The sequence below is a fragment of the Rattus norvegicus genome, chromosome 1, assembly GCF_021556685.1.
Source record: "Rattus norvegicus strain SHRSP/BbbUtx chromosome 1, alternate assembly SHRSP_T2T, whole genome shotgun sequence".
Lineage (NCBI taxonomy): Eukaryota > Metazoa > Chordata > Mammalia > Rodentia > Muridae > Rattus > Rattus norvegicus.
The window spans coordinates 240,158,493-240,176,183 of NC_141534.1; the positions used below are offsets into that span (position 1 = coordinate 240,158,493).

The 17,691-nt window shown below is 43.1% G+C and overlaps 1 protein-coding gene and 1 long non-coding RNA gene across 4 annotated transcripts in view; one reads left to right on the top strand and one right to left on the bottom strand.

Annotated features, from left to right (window-relative positions):
• Ermp1 (endoplasmic reticulum metallopeptidase 1) overlaps positions 1 to 17,691 on the bottom strand; it is a 37,923-nt gene that overhangs the window by 2,762 nt on the left and 17,470 nt on the right. For all 3 annotated transcript variants that reach the window (NM_184050.2, XM_087578575.1, XM_087578564.1), the window contains 8 exon segments: positions 11 to 174; positions 2,524 to 2,639; positions 3,571 to 3,773; positions 4,549 to 4,701; positions 9,113 to 9,303; positions 9,671 to 9,845; positions 13,491 to 13,711; positions 15,459 to 15,671. In NM_184050.2, the coding sequence (NP_908939.2) occupies positions 11 to 174; positions 2,524 to 2,639; positions 3,571 to 3,773; positions 4,549 to 4,701; positions 9,113 to 9,303; positions 9,671 to 9,845; positions 13,491 to 13,711; positions 15,459 to 15,671 (1,436 nt within the window).
• Positions 9,840 to 16,846, top strand: LOC147997093 (uncharacterized). Its single transcript, XR_015653187.1, has 2 exons — positions 9,840 to 12,700; positions 13,064 to 16,846. It is a non-coding gene; the product is annotated as an uncharacterized LOC147997093 (long non-coding RNA).

Consider the following 17,691-nt stretch of genomic DNA (forward strand, 5'->3'; position numbering starts at 1 on the left):
AAATTCCCACCTGCACTTCTATCCAGAACTGCCACGCAGAAGCCTGGAGTCCATGGGAGTAAAACACAAAGTAGTCCCCTCCTCGACTTGTGACTGGAATGCCGTTGCCAAGAGACCACTGAGAAAGCGTTGATCCTTTGTGGGTTCGAACATAGAAAGACATATGGCTTGGTCCTGTAAGAGGAACATTTAAGTCAATCAGCAGTGTCAAGCAGTACTGTTAAGCTTCTGTGGGTTGACTTTAGAGAGGTTCTCCACAAAGCTCAAGGAGGTTTAACAGTTTGGACTTTCAGTATCTAGCAATGAGGTTAAGTAATGAGAGAACAGAAAGGGCAGAATCTAAATGAGAAAGGTAACTTGGTAACTGCTAATGTAATTTACCTCATCTCCAGCCCAGGCCTACCACCAGAACAGATTGTAGGATGAGTTTAAAAGTAATCTGCCTGTAGTGAGTTCCTTAAGACTCTCAGTATTTGGAGGAGGGTAACTGATCAACCAGACTCAAATCCACTATCTACCTGTTATCAGAAGATGTCAAAGTACTACAGTCTAACCAAATAGATACAAAGTTAACCATCACATTTCCACACTGCCTATTAGCTTTATACAAAAGACCCAAAATTCTCTGCTAAGAAGTCCAGTCATTAGGTTGGAGAAACGGCTCAGCGGATAAGAGGTCCCAGCAACCACATGGTGGCTCACAACTGTCTGTAATGAGATCTGATGCCCTCTTCTGATGTGTTTGAAGACAGCTACAGCGTACTCATGTACATAGAATTAATAGATCTTAAAAAAAAAAAAAAAAAGTCCAGTCATTCTGCAAGCAGCAGGACTTCATTGTGTTTTTTAAAGGTGGGAAGTAACAGTAAATCAGCTGGCAGTACTAGGGGGGAAATCCTAGGACAAGACTCATAGGGAGAACACTGATAGGGATCCACAAGAGTTATTAGTTTTAAACATGGAAAGGCAAACAGAATGTAGCAAGAAAAGAAAATCATGCTGGAGAGATGGTTCAGTTGTTAAGAGCATTGGCTGTTCTTCCAGAGGTCCTGAGTTCAATTCCCAGCACCCCCATGGTGACTCACAACCACTTGTAATGGGATCCGATGCCCTTTTGTGGTGTGTCTGAAGACAGCTACAGTGTACTCATAAATATAATAAATACATCTTTTTTTAAAAAAAAAAAGTCATAGCTGAGCTGGGCAGTGGTGTGCATGCCTTTAGTTCCAGCAGTGGGGAGGCAGAGGCCGATCTCTGACTTCCAGGCCAGTGTGATCTACAGAACAAGTTCCAGGACAGCCATGTGACATAGCACCAGGTTCTCTTAATAGGAATGCCACCAAATGCTGCCTCAAACACACTGGCTCAGATTCAATAGTCATTGAGCTATGAATTAGTATTTATACTGTCCATACAAAAGTTTATCCTCTTACAGAAACATAATAGTCATGCACTTAATGTTTTTTACCTCCATTCATCAGCATGTAAATACCGAATCTGAGTATCTTTGGACTAGAATGTATTAGACTTTAACTTTCAGACTTGCTGTCTGAATTCCTGACAAGTTTCATTTAAAATTGTAAAATTAATTTTGTCTTGGGACTAGGAAAAAATTTTACAGTTTCTGAAGTAGTTGTAAACATTCTTCTGCCGTTTTGTACTACATATTTACTTAGATACAGTACAAATGTACTGAGCACCACTGACTATACAGTGGAAGTGATGATAAGCTTTTGAAATACAGAAGGCACTCTAACACCTCTAATAGGCAGTTCTCGGTTGTCGTTCCTTATGTGAAAAAGGAATGAGCACCTCCATGTTATCAGTGTGTGACATATCCTTTTGTCTTTAATAACCAGTATCATATGTACATCAAAGAACTATGTTAAAATAAATTTCTCTGACTTATTAGTAAGTGTTTGATTTGTACACCTATTTTATAGCCCCAGAGCCAAATATAAATTTCTCAGGTATAAAAGTGACAAGTGTAAAAATTGAATACTGCCTAGGCAGTATTCAAAAGGAAATTCATAGCACTGAATGCATATATTAGGAATAACGATCTAAGTGGGGTAATTTAAGCTTACACTTTAGTAGACAAGGTAAGGAAGAGTGACTTAAACAAGTAGAACAAAAGGCATAATCTATAACAGAACTCAAAGAAGAGTAAATAAATCTGGGCTTTGTGAGAAAAATGACTGACCCTGATAAGCTTTAAACTACTTTCTGCCCAATATTTTTTTGATTCTAAAACTTCTAAGCAATAAAATATATTAGATTTTCTTAAAGTAACTTTCAGCTGCTATTAGAAATACTCTAAGGTACAAGGTGTGACAGTTCATGGTTCCAGTACTCAGCAGGCTGTGACAGGAAGGCCATGATCAAAGGCCAGCCTTGGCTCTGGAGTTAGACACCCCAATCAGTCAATCGATAAATAACTTTCTCTGATATGTTGCATGGGAAAACATATCTGGTAGCCAACTGAAAACTTTAGGAAATGATGTGAGAAGGAAAGTGGCTCACCTGTTGCTTCAAAGGTCAACTTTATTGAATCCCAAGGCATCTTCTCTTTGGATACAAGTCTGAAATGAGCAGGATTTCTTGGGGAAATTTCTGGAGCTGGAAGATACCAGTTTTTCCTATTGGAAAGATAGTGTGAGTATTTAGGATACTGTTAGTTAAACAGTAAATCTGTAACTCACAGAGCAGTTCAGATCACCCAAAGGGGTCTGAGAAATGCCTGATGAAATGACAAATGGGTCCGGCTCCTGGGCTGGCCAGGCTGTTAACAAATCCTTCTCAACATTAAGATTAAAAAGTTGAGGGCTGGGGTCGGGGATCTAGCTCAGTGGTAGAGCGCTTGCCTAGCAAGCGCAAGGCCCTAGGTTCGGTCCCCAGCTCCGAGAAAAAAAAAAAAAAAAAAAAAAAAAAGTTGAGGGCTGGAGGGATGGCTCAGCACTGAAAAAGCCCAGGCTACTCTCAACAGAGGACCTAGGTTCAGTTCTGAGCATCTGTCCACATGGTGCTCACAGCCAAACCAGAGATTTCAGCACTCTCTTCTGGCCTCCACAGGCACAAGGCACACACACTGTGCACATAAGTGATAAATCCTTTTAAAAACAGGAACTGGGGGTTGGGGATTTAGCTCAGTGGTAGAGCGCTTGCCTAGAAAGCGCAAGGCCCTGGGTTCGGTCCTCAGCTCCGGAAAAAAAAAACAAAACAGGAACTGCCTCGCAAGTCCACTGCATATCCCATTTCCCGTGATGAATGCTGACGTGCCAGCTGTCTCAGTATCTCAGGCTGGGAGGGAGCGGCAGCTATTGTTGTGTTATACTCATCAGGAGCATCACCCTGTCTAACTCTAAAACTAAAGGTTCTTGAAGAGAGACTTAAGTTTAAAATAGCAAACTATTCTCCTGAGTTCATTATCTGACTAAAGAAATGGGAATATTGTAGTAATACAGAAATGTTACAAACAGCACTTGACTGACTTAAGATAAGTTTCACTGAATCCTGACAGTGATAGAATCTGAGAACTGACCCCCAACTTAAGAAAAAGTATGGACCAACCTGATGAGAAAGTGCACTGGGAGATACCAAGGGAAGCCACAGAGCGGGGCGTTCTCCTCACAGTGAGCTCGGATTGTATCATTGATCTCCGGAATGTGCGGTGTTACATGAGACATTCCAGTATAATCAAAACCATTGATCCATATTCCAGAGTCTCTTTTTACTACGCTTCCTTCTAAGTTATGAAAAGTTCTACTCACGTGCTGAAAAGAACAAGACCAATAAGAAAACTGTTCAGCTAGTCACCCACATCCCTACCCCAGTTTAATAAAGAGAAAAAGATCATTCCAAGACTTGATTAGAAACAGGGAAATAAAGAGGAAACTTATTAAGTTACTGTTAATGGGTTTTTTCCTTTTAAGCTAGATGACAGACATGCAAATGACTTTTATTGTAATTCACAACTGCAGCTGAATGCATACTTAAAACATAGGACTTGATCAGGGACAGTGTGTGTGTTTATAATCTCAACTACTCACAAGGCTCAAGTGGAGAGTCATTTGAGTCCAGGAATTGAAGGCAGGTCTAGGCAATACTAGAAGAGAATGTCTCAAAACCAAAACAGGAGCTGGAGGGATGTTTTAGTGGTTAAGAACTGCTCTTCCAGGAGACTCTGGTTCAGTTCCCAGCACCCACATCAGGTGGCTCACAACAACCTTAACTCCAGCTCCAGAGAATCGATGCCCACTTTTAATTAGCTTCCAAATACTTATGCTATTTGTAGTTCTAAATGTTCATGGCTTCCAGATTATGCACATGCATATTTAATATACATTCATATATAATGGAAAGTGTGTCTGGGTACTAAGAATGCCCACTGATGATCAGTGTTCCTTGCAACTTTATACACAAAGAAATCTAGACCAACTAAACTATGTCAACAGCAGAAAAGTCAGTTTTTCTATTCACTGGTAAAGCTCAAAACCCACAAAGCAAGTCTCATCGTAAATCTCACTGCTTCTGAAGAACCTCCCTTACCTGAAGAAACACTCTCTTCGGCTTTGGACTGTCAGGATTGGAGCTGTATGGGAAAAAGGCCCCACTGCACACAAGGAGGAATGTGACTGCACACACCAGTATTAGAGTCAGAATGGTTTTCTTTGTGCTGTTCACAAGGTAGATGAAGGTAATCTAAACACAAGCACAGAAGCAAAGTGTGAACTCATAGCATTGGTAGAGAGGTGTTTCACATGCTATTTTTAGTAGGTATTGTCTAGAACACAATAAAGAAAAGCTAGGAACCTGTGTAATATACAGTGAAAACCAGTGAATAAAACAGCAATTCCCCAGCTGTGTCCATTCTAAGTGAATGCCTAGAAAATGACAGATGGCCTCAGCAGGCCAGGACAGCATTTCCTGACAGCAGGCCAGAAAGCAAAGGGAGACTGGAACCAAAGCACAGTGATCCTGTGTTCAAGCTTCAGAGGAAAAAGGACCAGAACCTGTTAGCAGCCAAGCCACTGCCCTGTGTGCCTCAATGGCCAGCAATGGCCAGCCCTCCACAGCAAACATCGTGGAACTGAATCCAAGCATGGCATTAAAGCTGCCAAACTCTCAAGGGTAAGTTTTTATGCCTAAGCATGTGTTTCAATAAAATTCAGATTCCACCTCTAGTATTTTGAAACATGCTAGTAAGAGCTGGAAATTTACAGACTAGTCTTTTAGATGGACCCTCTAGAAGATGCATTTGAGGAAAACTACAATGTGAAACAGTACTGTTGTTTTGAGTTAATCATTGTAAACATTAAACAATGAATCTGAGCTTGGAACAGTAGACACGAATGGCTCAGTTGCAAGGTTCGCATCCAGAAAAGCCCATGAAATATGCTTAGCTTTTTTTATTGCAACTAAATCAGCAAATTGAAAGACAATAACACACAAAACGCATTCACAGTGCCTTCAGTTTTCAGAAGCTATCTGAAACTAGCTCCTGCTTTTGTCTCTTCATCTTCCTGTCTTACCCCTAAGCTCAAGGAGAACATGAATATGAAGATATTTTTCATGAGAGGAAATTTAAAAAAAAACAAATATCAAATTCTATGCAAAGTAACATATGTTACAGTATCCTTTCCTGAGTAATTTCAACCAAACAGTACTATATTCTTGGATGAAAGATCTTATACTTATATATTAGGAAGTAAACACCCCAGGGTTTAAGGTGGTGAGACAGCAAAACAACTTGTAACCCTATCTGTCCCTCTACTGGAATCCTGGTAAATTTGGACATACAGCAGCTGTATGACAGAGTTGAAGGAAAGGAAATAGAGGAAAATATATTTTAATTGTGTGTGTGTAAAATTATAAGTATATAATTTGAAAATAAATAAATCCTTTTATAATACTATAGTTCTGGCACACCCAAGCTAGCTACTGCCAAAGCTGTCCTAAAATGCCAGCTTTAAACTACCATTTCCAATTAAAGTTCCCTCTGCTCCAAAACTATGGGGCTCACCTTCTGGGAAATTCTAACTGGATGGGCTCACAGAACGAAGAGGAAGGGGTGGCAGTACAGTGACAGTGTGGTCGGGTCAATAGGTAAGGGGTGGCAGTACAGTGACAGTGTGGTCGAGTCAATAGGTAAGGGGTGGCAGTACAGTGACAGTGTGGTCGAGTCAATAGGTAAGGGGTGGCAGTACAGTGACAGTGTGCTCGAGTCAATAGGTAAGGGGTGGCAGTACAGTGACAGTGTGCTCGAGTCAATAGGTAAGGGGTGGCAGTAAAGTGACAGTGTGCTCGAGTCAATAGTTAAGGAGTGGCAGTAAAGTGACAGTGTGCTTGAGTCAATAGTTAAGCACCTTTGCAGGTCTATTCTGTCTTAAATGTATATTATATCATTTTTAAGACCTTGAGTGAGTATAGAATCAAATGAAGAAGCTAAGCAGGGTAGTAGCCCAGTCCTGTAATTCCAGCACCTGCTAAGTAGAAGCCAGAAGATCAGGGTCATCTTCAAAATGTTTAAGGCTAGTCTGGGCCATGTGAGACCTTGTCTCAAAACACCCAAACTAATGAGGAGTGGAGCTGGGAAGATGGCTCCGTAGATACTAGCACTTGGTGTGCACACATGAGGGCTTCAGTTTAAATCCCCACCCATGTAAAAAGCCAGAATGCTAACTCACCTTTGTAGGCACCGAAAGGTTCAATCACTTCTACAGCAGTTCTCAAACTACAGGTCTTGACCCCTTTGACGGTTGAAAGACTCTTTTGCAGGGGTCACATATCAGGTATTTACATTATGATTGGTAACTAGCAAAATTATAGTTGTGAGATAGCAACACTATTTTATGGATGTGGCCACCACATGAGGAACTGTATTAAAGGGTCACAGCATTAGGAAGGTTGAGGACCACTGCTCTGTAGTAGAATAATGAAAACCTAATTCATAATACAGCTACTTTAGACCAGACTCCCATCTACAGAGTACAGAACTCTACTCTCTCCTCCAGGGCTGCATTGTTTGCTTTTGGGGGCAGCATCACAATATGTAATCAAGGTTGGCTCCAAACTCGTGATCTTCCTGCCCCAGCCTCCCAAGAGCTAGGATTAGTTAGGTGTCACCGAGCCCAGGCCTCTAATCTCCCTTCATCCTCACAACAGCAAACCCATCTATCATGGTTTGAGTGTGAAATATTCTCCTCAAGCTTTTGTGTTTAAACACTCCGCTGTAGGAACTACATGGGACAACTGGAGATTAGCGTGGCAGAGTCTACGTGAAGGAAGTAGGTCACTGGTGGCAAGTCCTCGGGTCTGGTATCCCTGGCCTCTTGTCATGGTCCCACTCAGACCTGCCACAGATTCCTGCCACCAGAAGCACCACCATGCCTTTCCCACATGATGGCAGTGCCCTCGGGAACCATGACCCAAAGTAAGTTTTTTCTTTCCTATTTTTATCAGGTATTTTGCCACAGTGAAAGGAAAAGCAACTACACTTAACAAATACAGAAATACAGGGTTGAAGGATTAATAATAAAACTAAAAGAAGTAAGCAAGCAACATCAGCATTCCATCACCTCTGTAAACAACAGAAGGGAATAATGACCGTGTAGGTTTGTTGTTTGTCGGGGGTTAGGTTCTTTCAGTATGGGGAGCTGAGCCTAGGCTCATGCAGGAGAGGCGAGCACTCTCTCAGTCTGGTTGCCAGTCAGGATGTCAGGTCCCTTTGAACACTAGTGTAGCCGACAGCAAGCACTTGCATTACAGCTATTTTATATGGCTACGTATGTGAAGCCATGTACGCCGGGCAAGCACTTGCATTACAGCTATTTTATATGGCTACGTATGTGAAGCCATGTACGCCGGCCGGGCACTCCTGACAAGTGAGGGAGGGAACAGCTATGGATGGCATGCATGGCATGCACTGTAACTGTGGTGACCCTCTTACCTCCCTAGATCCTCAGAACCTATCTCTACGAGGAACACCCTTTACTACAGTGGTAGAGAAAGGCTCACTATCCTATCCATGAAACCTAAGCTCTGAAGAACTCCAATCCCTCTCTCTACTTGGTCCCCTGGCCTCAGATCTAGAGAGGCTCACCATCAACCTCAGACATCATGCCAAAAGAACATCTCCTGAGGGGTCTGGTCCATACTGACCAACCATCTTTCCGTTCCTTTAAGGTGTCCCATGGGAAAAGAAGCACACAGGCAGGCAAAGGTAAGACTCCATACCTGGACATCTACTGAAAGACTCAGAGACAAAAGCGTGTTTGGATATTACCCCAAGGGGCAAACTCATGAATGTTGATCTGACAGTAAAATGATAATGAAAACACTTAGATCTCACACACCCCTGCACATACACACACACACACACACACACACACACATACACACACACACACACAAACCCTAAACTACCGTGAATTGGCCTCTTACTAACTTCAAAACACAGGATCTACTCTGAAAGCTCGGGAACAGTACATCTCGATCTGCAAAGTTTGTTCTATACATTCACATCTGCTGGGATGGAAGGCTATTTGAAAAGAGGATTTAGATGCTAGTATGATGCTCCCAGCACTTGGGAGGTTGGGGCATGAGGAGTACCACAAGTCAAGGCCACCCTGGTGACCCATAGGTCTAAGCCAGAGTGAGAACCTGTCTCCAGGTGAGGAGGAAAAGAGGGAAATCATCTAGGAAGGCAGTGTGTGCGTGTGTGTGTGCGTGTGTGCGTGTGTGTGCGTGTGTGTGCGCGTGTGCGCGTGTGTGTGTGTGTGTGTGTGCGTGTGTGTGCGCGTGTGTGCGTGTGTGTGTGTGTGTGCGTGTGTATGTGTATGTGTTAACATTAAAACAGAAACAACAAAACGCGGTCTCACCATGGAGCCCTGGCTGGTCTGGAACTCACAGAGAGCCTCTGTCTCTACCTCCTGAGTGCTGGACCACCACATCACTCTACATTTTCTTGGCATATTAAACTGACTATGCACAAGCAGTGACCCCACCCCTTTTGTTTAATTTTCTTAATAAAGCATGAGCAACATAATTTCACAGAATCCAGTACAGCTGTCATCACATATATAAAAAATAAAAACAGTCCATTTTTCCTTACAAAATAGGAGGAGAGAATCATCACACAGACAGCCAAAATGGATGCTAGCACAACATCAGGAGGGATTTCCGAACCGCTTCTTCCAAGGATAGGAGTAAACATCTCAAATACAGCCCAGATGAGGTATAGTCCATAAAGATACGGGATGAACATCCCCAATAAGTAAAGAGCAATAAATCTTCCTTTGGCACCTAGGGGAGAAGAAAGAAAACAACTATGGGATTCTGGGCTGTGAGGCAGGCTCACCTTCAGTGTTTACCTGCTTTGGCACTTGACAGAAACTGGGTCAGATGGGACTCCAGTTCCTTTGGTACATGTGATCTTGTGCAATCAGACATTTCATCAGGGAGAATAAAATACAAATAATGTTAAAGCAATATAGTAGCATGTGTTCAGAAATGTGAGAATGGGATGGAGTATACAGTATAAGATACTTGCATGGCATAAAAAATTAAAACATTTTAGAAAGATAATTTGGTCAAGTAATCTTCTGGGAGCCTTGCCTTTCTTACATATTCCCCATTTTTAATCAAAAAAAAAAAACCAAAATTACCCTACCGTGCTTCTTGAAGTCCTTGTACACACAAAGCTTTGTGAGCAATGGAAAAGCTACCCAGACAGCACTCATGAATGCAGAGCAGAAGCCCTGAGCAGTTAAAGCAACAAGAAAACCACAGTGCACAAACAGTGAGGTGTCAAAGAACAGTTCTCCCAGATACAGGTCGCTGGCGTTCTGAAAGAAAGAGAGGTACAGTCTCACTCACTGACATTCAGAAAGACCTTGTTGCACTTTCTATCTCAAGGCCAATGTGTCTTATTTTCAGCAGGGTCAACCCTTCAAACTGATGAAGTCCAACTGCTGCACAGGATGGGGCAATCAACATGATAAGGAAGCAGAGGCAACTCTGCTCTTCCTGTCATAAGACCCTAAAAACACCCACCCCATGTTCTGCTGCTGCAACTTGCAGACACTGTTGAAGCAGTCTAGAGCAGTGGTGCATGCAGGACATGACCAGCTGCTGCAGCCCACAGAGCTGCCCATCAAACCACACCATCACAGCAACGGCCATGGCGGACATGTGGCTTTCCTCTCCTATTCCCACTTCATCACCCCTGCTGCTGGGCCACCTTTCTGTTCTTGACACTAACTTACAAACTGTGAGGTTCCTTTTAAAGATGTGAAGCCCAAGGGCACGCACCTTATACTATTTCAGAAGAAAGCTGCCCAAGGAACTCCAAGCATTTTAACATGTGCACGCCTCAAAGTCATAATTACAGTGCACACACACCAAGGAGGGAATGGCTGCCTTTAAACTTCTTTCTCTCACTCTCATCATTACTTCCCCAGAGAGCTTTGTCTTTAGAGATCCTACTTTAAAGTTCACTGGCAAACAGGTTTGAATGGTTAAATACTTAGATGTTCAACCCAGTATTAGAGGCATGGTCTTAAAAAAGAAAATAATTCTCAGAACTCAATCTTAAGGCTTGATAAGGTGGTGCCTTTTGGTAATCCCAGCACTCCAGAAGCTGAGGTAGGACAACCTGAAGTTTGAAGTCAGGCTACAGTGCAAGATTCTTACCCAAATTTGGGAACGTAGTCTCTGAGACTGTCTAAGAAAATTCAAAATCATAATAGTCACAGTAATTCAATCTGAAACTGAATGCACTCAAAGAGCTTAGTCCTTACTCTAAGGACTAAGGAACACTAAAATGACTGAACATACTTGACAGTAAGTGCCAAAGCTGTACAAATGAAATAATACTCCTCAAATCTATTTTCATCCACCTCTACTGATCCTTCCCTTATCCTGTCCTTTTCCTATAGAGTTGCCAGAGTTTCCTTACTAAAATCATAAAACTACTCACCTCTGTCCTGCTGACAAAAGGTTAATGGTGGCTTAGGGCCAACCTCCAATCTCAAATTTCACCCTGACCCACTTTTTGCTTCCTAAGGTTTTTCTCGTCTTGTCTTCACCACACTGGGCTTTTACTTTGACTGTGGCTCACATGGGTCTTGTGCAGAAGCAGTCCTACTTTGTTGACTGATCAATAGCCTGTTTTCTATCTTGTTTCTAAAGCCCTTTCGGAGCCACCATCTCCATAAACAAAGGCTCAGTCAGTGCAGGCCCTGTCTCTGGCCCCTGCATCCTCCCAGAACTCTTTAGCTGCTTGACTTCTGAAGCACATCAGTCCTTACACCTCACCAGATGAAGCTGCGCTCAGAGGAAGAGATCACATTCTCTTGGGAGCACTCAGCCAACAAGGCTGCTGGTGGTAGAGGCCTGCAATCCCAGCTACCCAGGAAACAGGGAACACATGGTCAAGAGCCACCTGGGATTCAGGGTGAGTTCAGGGCCAGCTTGAGGAAATTTAGTGAAACCCTGTCTCAAAAGTAAAAGCAAAACCAAAATACAAAGAAAGGGGGAGGGGGCCTTAGGAGCTAGTAAAGTACTGGGTATGCAGAGCCCACATAAACAAGCTGGGTACACTGGCACTCACTGCTAATCCCACTTGGGTAGGCAGAAAAGGTAGGTCCTTGGGAATCAGCCAGCAAACATAGCTCTTATAAGCAAGCCACAGCCTGTGAGAGACCAGTGTAGAAAAAGCAAGGTGCGCTCTTTCCCCTTGACTGTTCTAGGCCTGCAGCCATCAAGAATGACACAGTAACAACCCACACAAAGATGTCTATAGCTAAGCATTTGCTGCAGAGGAAACAAATGGTTGCTGATGCCCTTCACTGTGTCTCCTAATGTCAGTGGGAAAGCAAGAGCACCAAAGACAGAAGTTTGGGAAAAGCTAGACAAAATGTACAAAACCACACCAGATGATATAAGTCTTTAATCAGGGTTGCCCAAGAGACTCACTCCCAAAACATTAAAGGCTATTGTTAGTTGCCCTCAGCTGCCCCTCTCAAGAAGTCCCTATTGCTGAAGACGCCATGCAGACACAGGGACCCAATGCTTGTAAGCTAGATCTGAGTGCCTCCTGCCTGAGGACTAGCTCTCATGGTACTAGACTACAGCATGCAAGATTCCCAAGGGAGGAAGCACCCCGTAGTCCTGCCTACCCAACTACGATGCCTATGAACCACAATGACCTGCAGGGCAAGAAAACCCTAAGGTACAGTAGTGGCTCTCACAGCTGGGTGGGAAGCAAGCTCTCAAATCGGACTTACGACCTACTCAACAGGAGGGAAACAATGCCTGGTACAGGGAACCTAGCCACCTACCAGGGCGTGTTATGTCATGGATCTTGGAGGACCTTCAGCCACCACTTTACCAAACCAGGATTACCCCTAACTACATACTAAATATTTGTCCTTATATCCACACAGAACTATAGTCCTTACCCTGCATCAAAGAAACTTTGCAACAGATGGAGACCATTATAGAAAACCACAACCAATCAAAATAGAAACGTGTGGATCCCAGTCCCAATGAATCCATCTGCAAACAACTCTAGAGCCTCGGGAAGATAAAGGAGTCTGCTATGACAGTGTCTCCCAATAATGTCAGATGCTACATCCAGAATCACCACCATGACTGCTTCAGTATTAGCTGCACAAGGACAACAGACATGGTAACGCAGGTAGGGAAAGACCACAAGGCCTCAATCCTACACAAAGAACTACAGGTAACTAAGAAACACTAAGAGAGGGAGAAATACTCTTCCCCAGAGAGAGCATAATCCATTATCCAACACCAGATGGTCAGCCCTAAAGCAGACATATGAATACTGTTATATAAACTAAAGGTGATATTTATGAATATCAACATGTATACATACATGTTTAACAATGGCAGCAGAGGCTATGAATTTGAAAGAGCAAGGAGAGGTATATATGAGGGATTAGAAGGTATAACAGAAAGGGGGAATGATATAACATCAAGAATAAAAAGACAAAGTGAAGGAAAAAACAATGAGAAGATTTTATATGCACTATTCTTTCAGGAAAGAAGTTACATCAGACATGGCCTAATACAGGGATGCAGCTGTGAAGTCAGCAATCACACCCCGACAGCCGTACAGTCCAGAGGAGAGCACTGACCGTCACACTTACAACTAAGTGAACTGGTACAGGTTGGTGCATGGAAACAAAGTTCTAGAACAACAGTAGAGGCAGAGAACCACGCGAGCAAGCCTCACAGCCACCACCATTCTAAACACTGCTCAAAACAGCTTTGCAACTTCACTTGAATTCTGCACCCCACTTCTAACAATAAGAAAAGTCCAGGAAATTAACACAACTACGGCAGGACTGTCTACAGCCAGCCAAACAGTTTCTCACAACTCTGAAGAACCATACACAATAATTTCACTTGTTTGTCTTCAGTTCATGAAAGCAGCAAAAGAAAACAATAAATAATCAGCCACTTACCACATAGTAAAATCTTTTTGCAAGAGTATGAATGAGTATTATTTTGGCGACTGTTGCAGTTCCATACAGGCAAACGGCGATATAAAAGTAGTTATACCATGAGAGCGACTGTCCAATGAGGGAGACGAACACTGCTATAATGAGAACTGTAACAAGGCTGGTGAACCAGCTAATGAAAGTGATGCCAAGTCCGCACAAGAAGTCTCTCACATAATTAGAATCTAATGAAGAGAACAAAAAGTTAATGTCATCATCTTCATCAAATCAAATACAAAACCAGTTAGAACAAAACCAGCTAAAGGGGCAAATATTAAAACAAAAAAATTACTAAATAGTGAAAATGTTTAAATATAGCTTTAGAGAATGGCCAAACACAAGAATGGGGTAAGAATAAAGGATGATATTCAAGGAACACATTGAGAGCCAAGGATATGAACAATTAAGAGATGTCTCACAGGAATTCAGATGCCCTCCTTACTAAGGAAACCAGTAGTAATCATTACTTTTAGAATGCTTCATTTATCAAAGTATTAGCAAGAATTTTAAAAGACGCAGTTGCATATAAACTCTTGCTAAAAGACAGTAGCATAGGGCTGGCAAGATGGTCCGGCAGGCAAGCGCACTTGCCATCCAGCATGGCAGCCTAAGTTCAATCCCCAGAGCCCAAGGACAACAGCTGTCTACTGACTTCACACAGGCACACACACAAGCAAGTAGGTAAATAAATACATGTTAAATGCTTTTAAAGATAATGACACTGAGAAGTAATGACAGGGAAATGACTGGTAATAAAGAATTATTTCAATTGCTGTTGAACACTTATATTGTAATAAGATGACAATTTAAACTCTCAACATTTCAAGCAGAAGAGAAGCAGAACTGTGTCTGTCTCAGGGCTGTGTGCTGCAGGCTGTAGCACAGAAGACCTCCTGAGGCTTCTCACTAACAGTCAGTCTATAGGACTGGCAGGAGAGCTCAGCAGGCCATATTGATGAGCTCGGTCTGACCCCAGGACCTGCGTGGTGGAAGGAGAGAGCCAATTCTCACAAGCTGATCTCTGATCTCCATAAATGAACATGTGCCCATACCCACACACACAAAATAGGTATTTTTTAAAAAATAAAAAGTCAACCTCTACAAACCTTTTTTTCTTTTTGGTTGTATAAATTCTAGTTTGTTTTTTTTTAAAGATTTATTTATTTATTATATGTAAGTACACTGTAGCTGTCTTCAGATACACCAGAAGAGGGCATTGGATCTCATTACAGATGGTTGTGAGCCACCCTGTGGTTGCTGGGATTTGAACTCAGGACCTCTGAAAGAGCAGTCAGTGCTCTTAACAACTGAGCCATCTCTCCAGCCCATAAATTCTAGTTTTAACAAAGGTTACAGACTTGATCAGAGTATAAAATTTACTGAATTTCAAGAAATTAAAATTTATTATTAGTAAGTAAAGAAACAATTCTAGCAGCTTTTTTTTATTTTTGAAAAGCAAACATCTTCCAGTACTGAAGTTCCATTTCAGTATTGTTAGTGATTTCACACCATAACAAGAGGCTGCATGAACACGGCTGTTGAATGTTCGCTGGACGCAGCCCAAGGAGCACATGGAGCAGCCTCCTGCCCATCCCTGCAGGGCACAGGGCTTCACACTACATAACAGAGCTTGGCCTTACATGGCCCTGCCTTCTTACATGGCCCTGCCTGTCTTCCCTTAGTTTGGCCAAGGCAGACGATCCAGCTGACTTTGCCGGTTTCAGGGTGAGTGCATAGAAACTGTCATCTTCCCAACCCTCAAAGGATAATGAGCATTCTGACTCAATATTTATCTAGAACTCCTAAAAATGTAAATCAGTAATTGTCTCCTACTAAGATATGCTTCCTTGAAGAAACAAAAACAGTGGCTACAGTCTCCTCAGCAAATCCCACCCCAATTCCAGAACCCACCCTTTAAAGGGAAAGACTTACTCCTGTGTTTGGGCCGCAGCAGTTTTCTTCCCAGGTACAGAACAACAGCCATTACCACCATGTAGTTTATTATGGAGCCAACACGAGAAGGGTACGCAATGACCAGCAGGCCAAGCACATCAAAGAAGACCATGCTTCCATGTCGGTACTCAGAGGAAGAAGCCAGCATGTCAGATGTAGCTAGGTATTTAAGAACTGCTAAAATGTTGTCACCTTTTATGAAGAAAAATAACAAGGTCTAGTAAGCTGCTCCAATGTGACTTCCACATACAGCCACATGAAGAGAAGTAGATCAGGTGCTGTCTGAACGTGAAGTACCTGGGGTGAACTTGAGTGGACACCTCTTCCCACCTCCCACTGCTCTCCCCTTGTTTGCCTTATTTCCCGGATAACGTCCCACTCTTGCTGTCCTTCCTTCCTACTTAGAAGCTCAGCCTTGGCCCTCTCATCCTGCTATGCCCTAAGATCAAATATGCAACCCCAAAGCCTTACCCTTGGGTAGATACATTATAACCATGCGAGACACTGACACCAGAAAATCAGTGGTAAAACAAGAAAAAAACCACACCTCTCATGAAGTTGTTAAAGCATGTTAAGAATTATTAGGGGGATGAGGGAGATGGTTTAGTGGTTAAGAGCACTGGCTGCTGCCCTAGAGGTCTTGGGTTCAATTCCAGGCATCCACATGGCAGCTCACAAGTACCTCTAACTCCAGTTCCAGAGATCTGGCACTCGCACAGACATGCATACAGGCAAGACAGCAGTGCACATAAAAATAAGTAAAGCTTAGAAAAATGATTAGGAAGGAGAAGCGAAGACAGGAGGATCATGAACCCAAGGCCAGCCTATGTTACATAGCAAGTTCAAAGCTGGCCTGAGCTATACAACAAGACCTTGTCTTAAAAATAAAAGTTTCCCTAAAGCTAGCGGAGAGCTGGCCTGGGGCCAGTGATACAGTGCTTTCCTGGAATGCATACACCAGGCCTGGGTTTGACCCCAGTACATCAGGAAAACAAACCAGAACAAATAACAACGAAAGGCACAGTTAGGAAGGAGCAGGAAGGTCGCAACATCTGGGCTACAGACTGAAATCCTACATCAGAAAAAAAAAAAAAAAATGTTTTTAAGGTGAGCCATGTGTGGTGGTGTAGGTCTGTAACCCAGCATCTGGAAGCAGAGGCGGGAGCCGACACGTAGTGAGCACTTGTAGGCTGGCTAATACCCTACACAGTAAGGAAGAATGGTGGACCTCAGTAAGGTAAGAAACTCCAGACTTCTGACATAACCGTGGACGTGAAGAGAGGAAAGTTACACACACACACACACACACACACACACACACACACACACACACACACACACACACACACACACACACACACACACACCCTAGATGAGAAACACTCAAAATACTCAAAATGTAGCTGTTTCCCAGCACGTCTTTTGTTAGCGCCAGTCAAGGCTGGTCTTATAAACGACTGTCAGAAACGAACTCCTCCCTCTACTCCACACTACATTGCCAGCCCACAACACCTAAGACCACCTTAGTGAGTTCAGTAATGACTTCACGTTAATGAGAGCGTCAGGGATTCCTTATTCCTTTAGGTGCTTTCTGTGTTTACACATTGTACATCACATTTTTATTTACTAGGTGCTGCACACCACTGCACATGTGCAGAGGCCAGAGGACAACTTTCTGGAGTTGGTTCTGTCCTTCCACCATGTGGGTCGGTTTGGCAGCAAGACCTTTACCTGCTGAGCCATCTTCTCAACCATCTTTCAATGCTAGGAATGGGCTGCAGGACCCTGCACACATCAGACAAGCTCTCTACCTCCAACTCCTTGATAATTTTTACAGTCATCTAGCTTCCTTGCCCCATATATTTCAACCTTATCCCCGTCTATTTCTGAAAGTACTACCTCCATTCCAGTCTGACAGCACAGCACACCACCCATCCCCTGCTCCCTGGGTCCCTCCTGCTCTCTGCTGTGCCTTTACCTCTCCATAGCCCAAATCCCTATGAACTCCCTAAGCCTCAGAAGGGCCACCCCCAATGCCTCCAGACCTCTGGTAAGCTGTAATGCTTCTGTGCTAAGTAAGTGCCTCATCTGTCCCCACCAACCTACAAGGGGTCCATGTGCCACTCTCTACTTTCATCCGGTGCACAAACCCTGGTCCTGATGCTACCAGAGCTAATAGCATTCACCGTCTGTGTTCTTTACTCTTCAACAG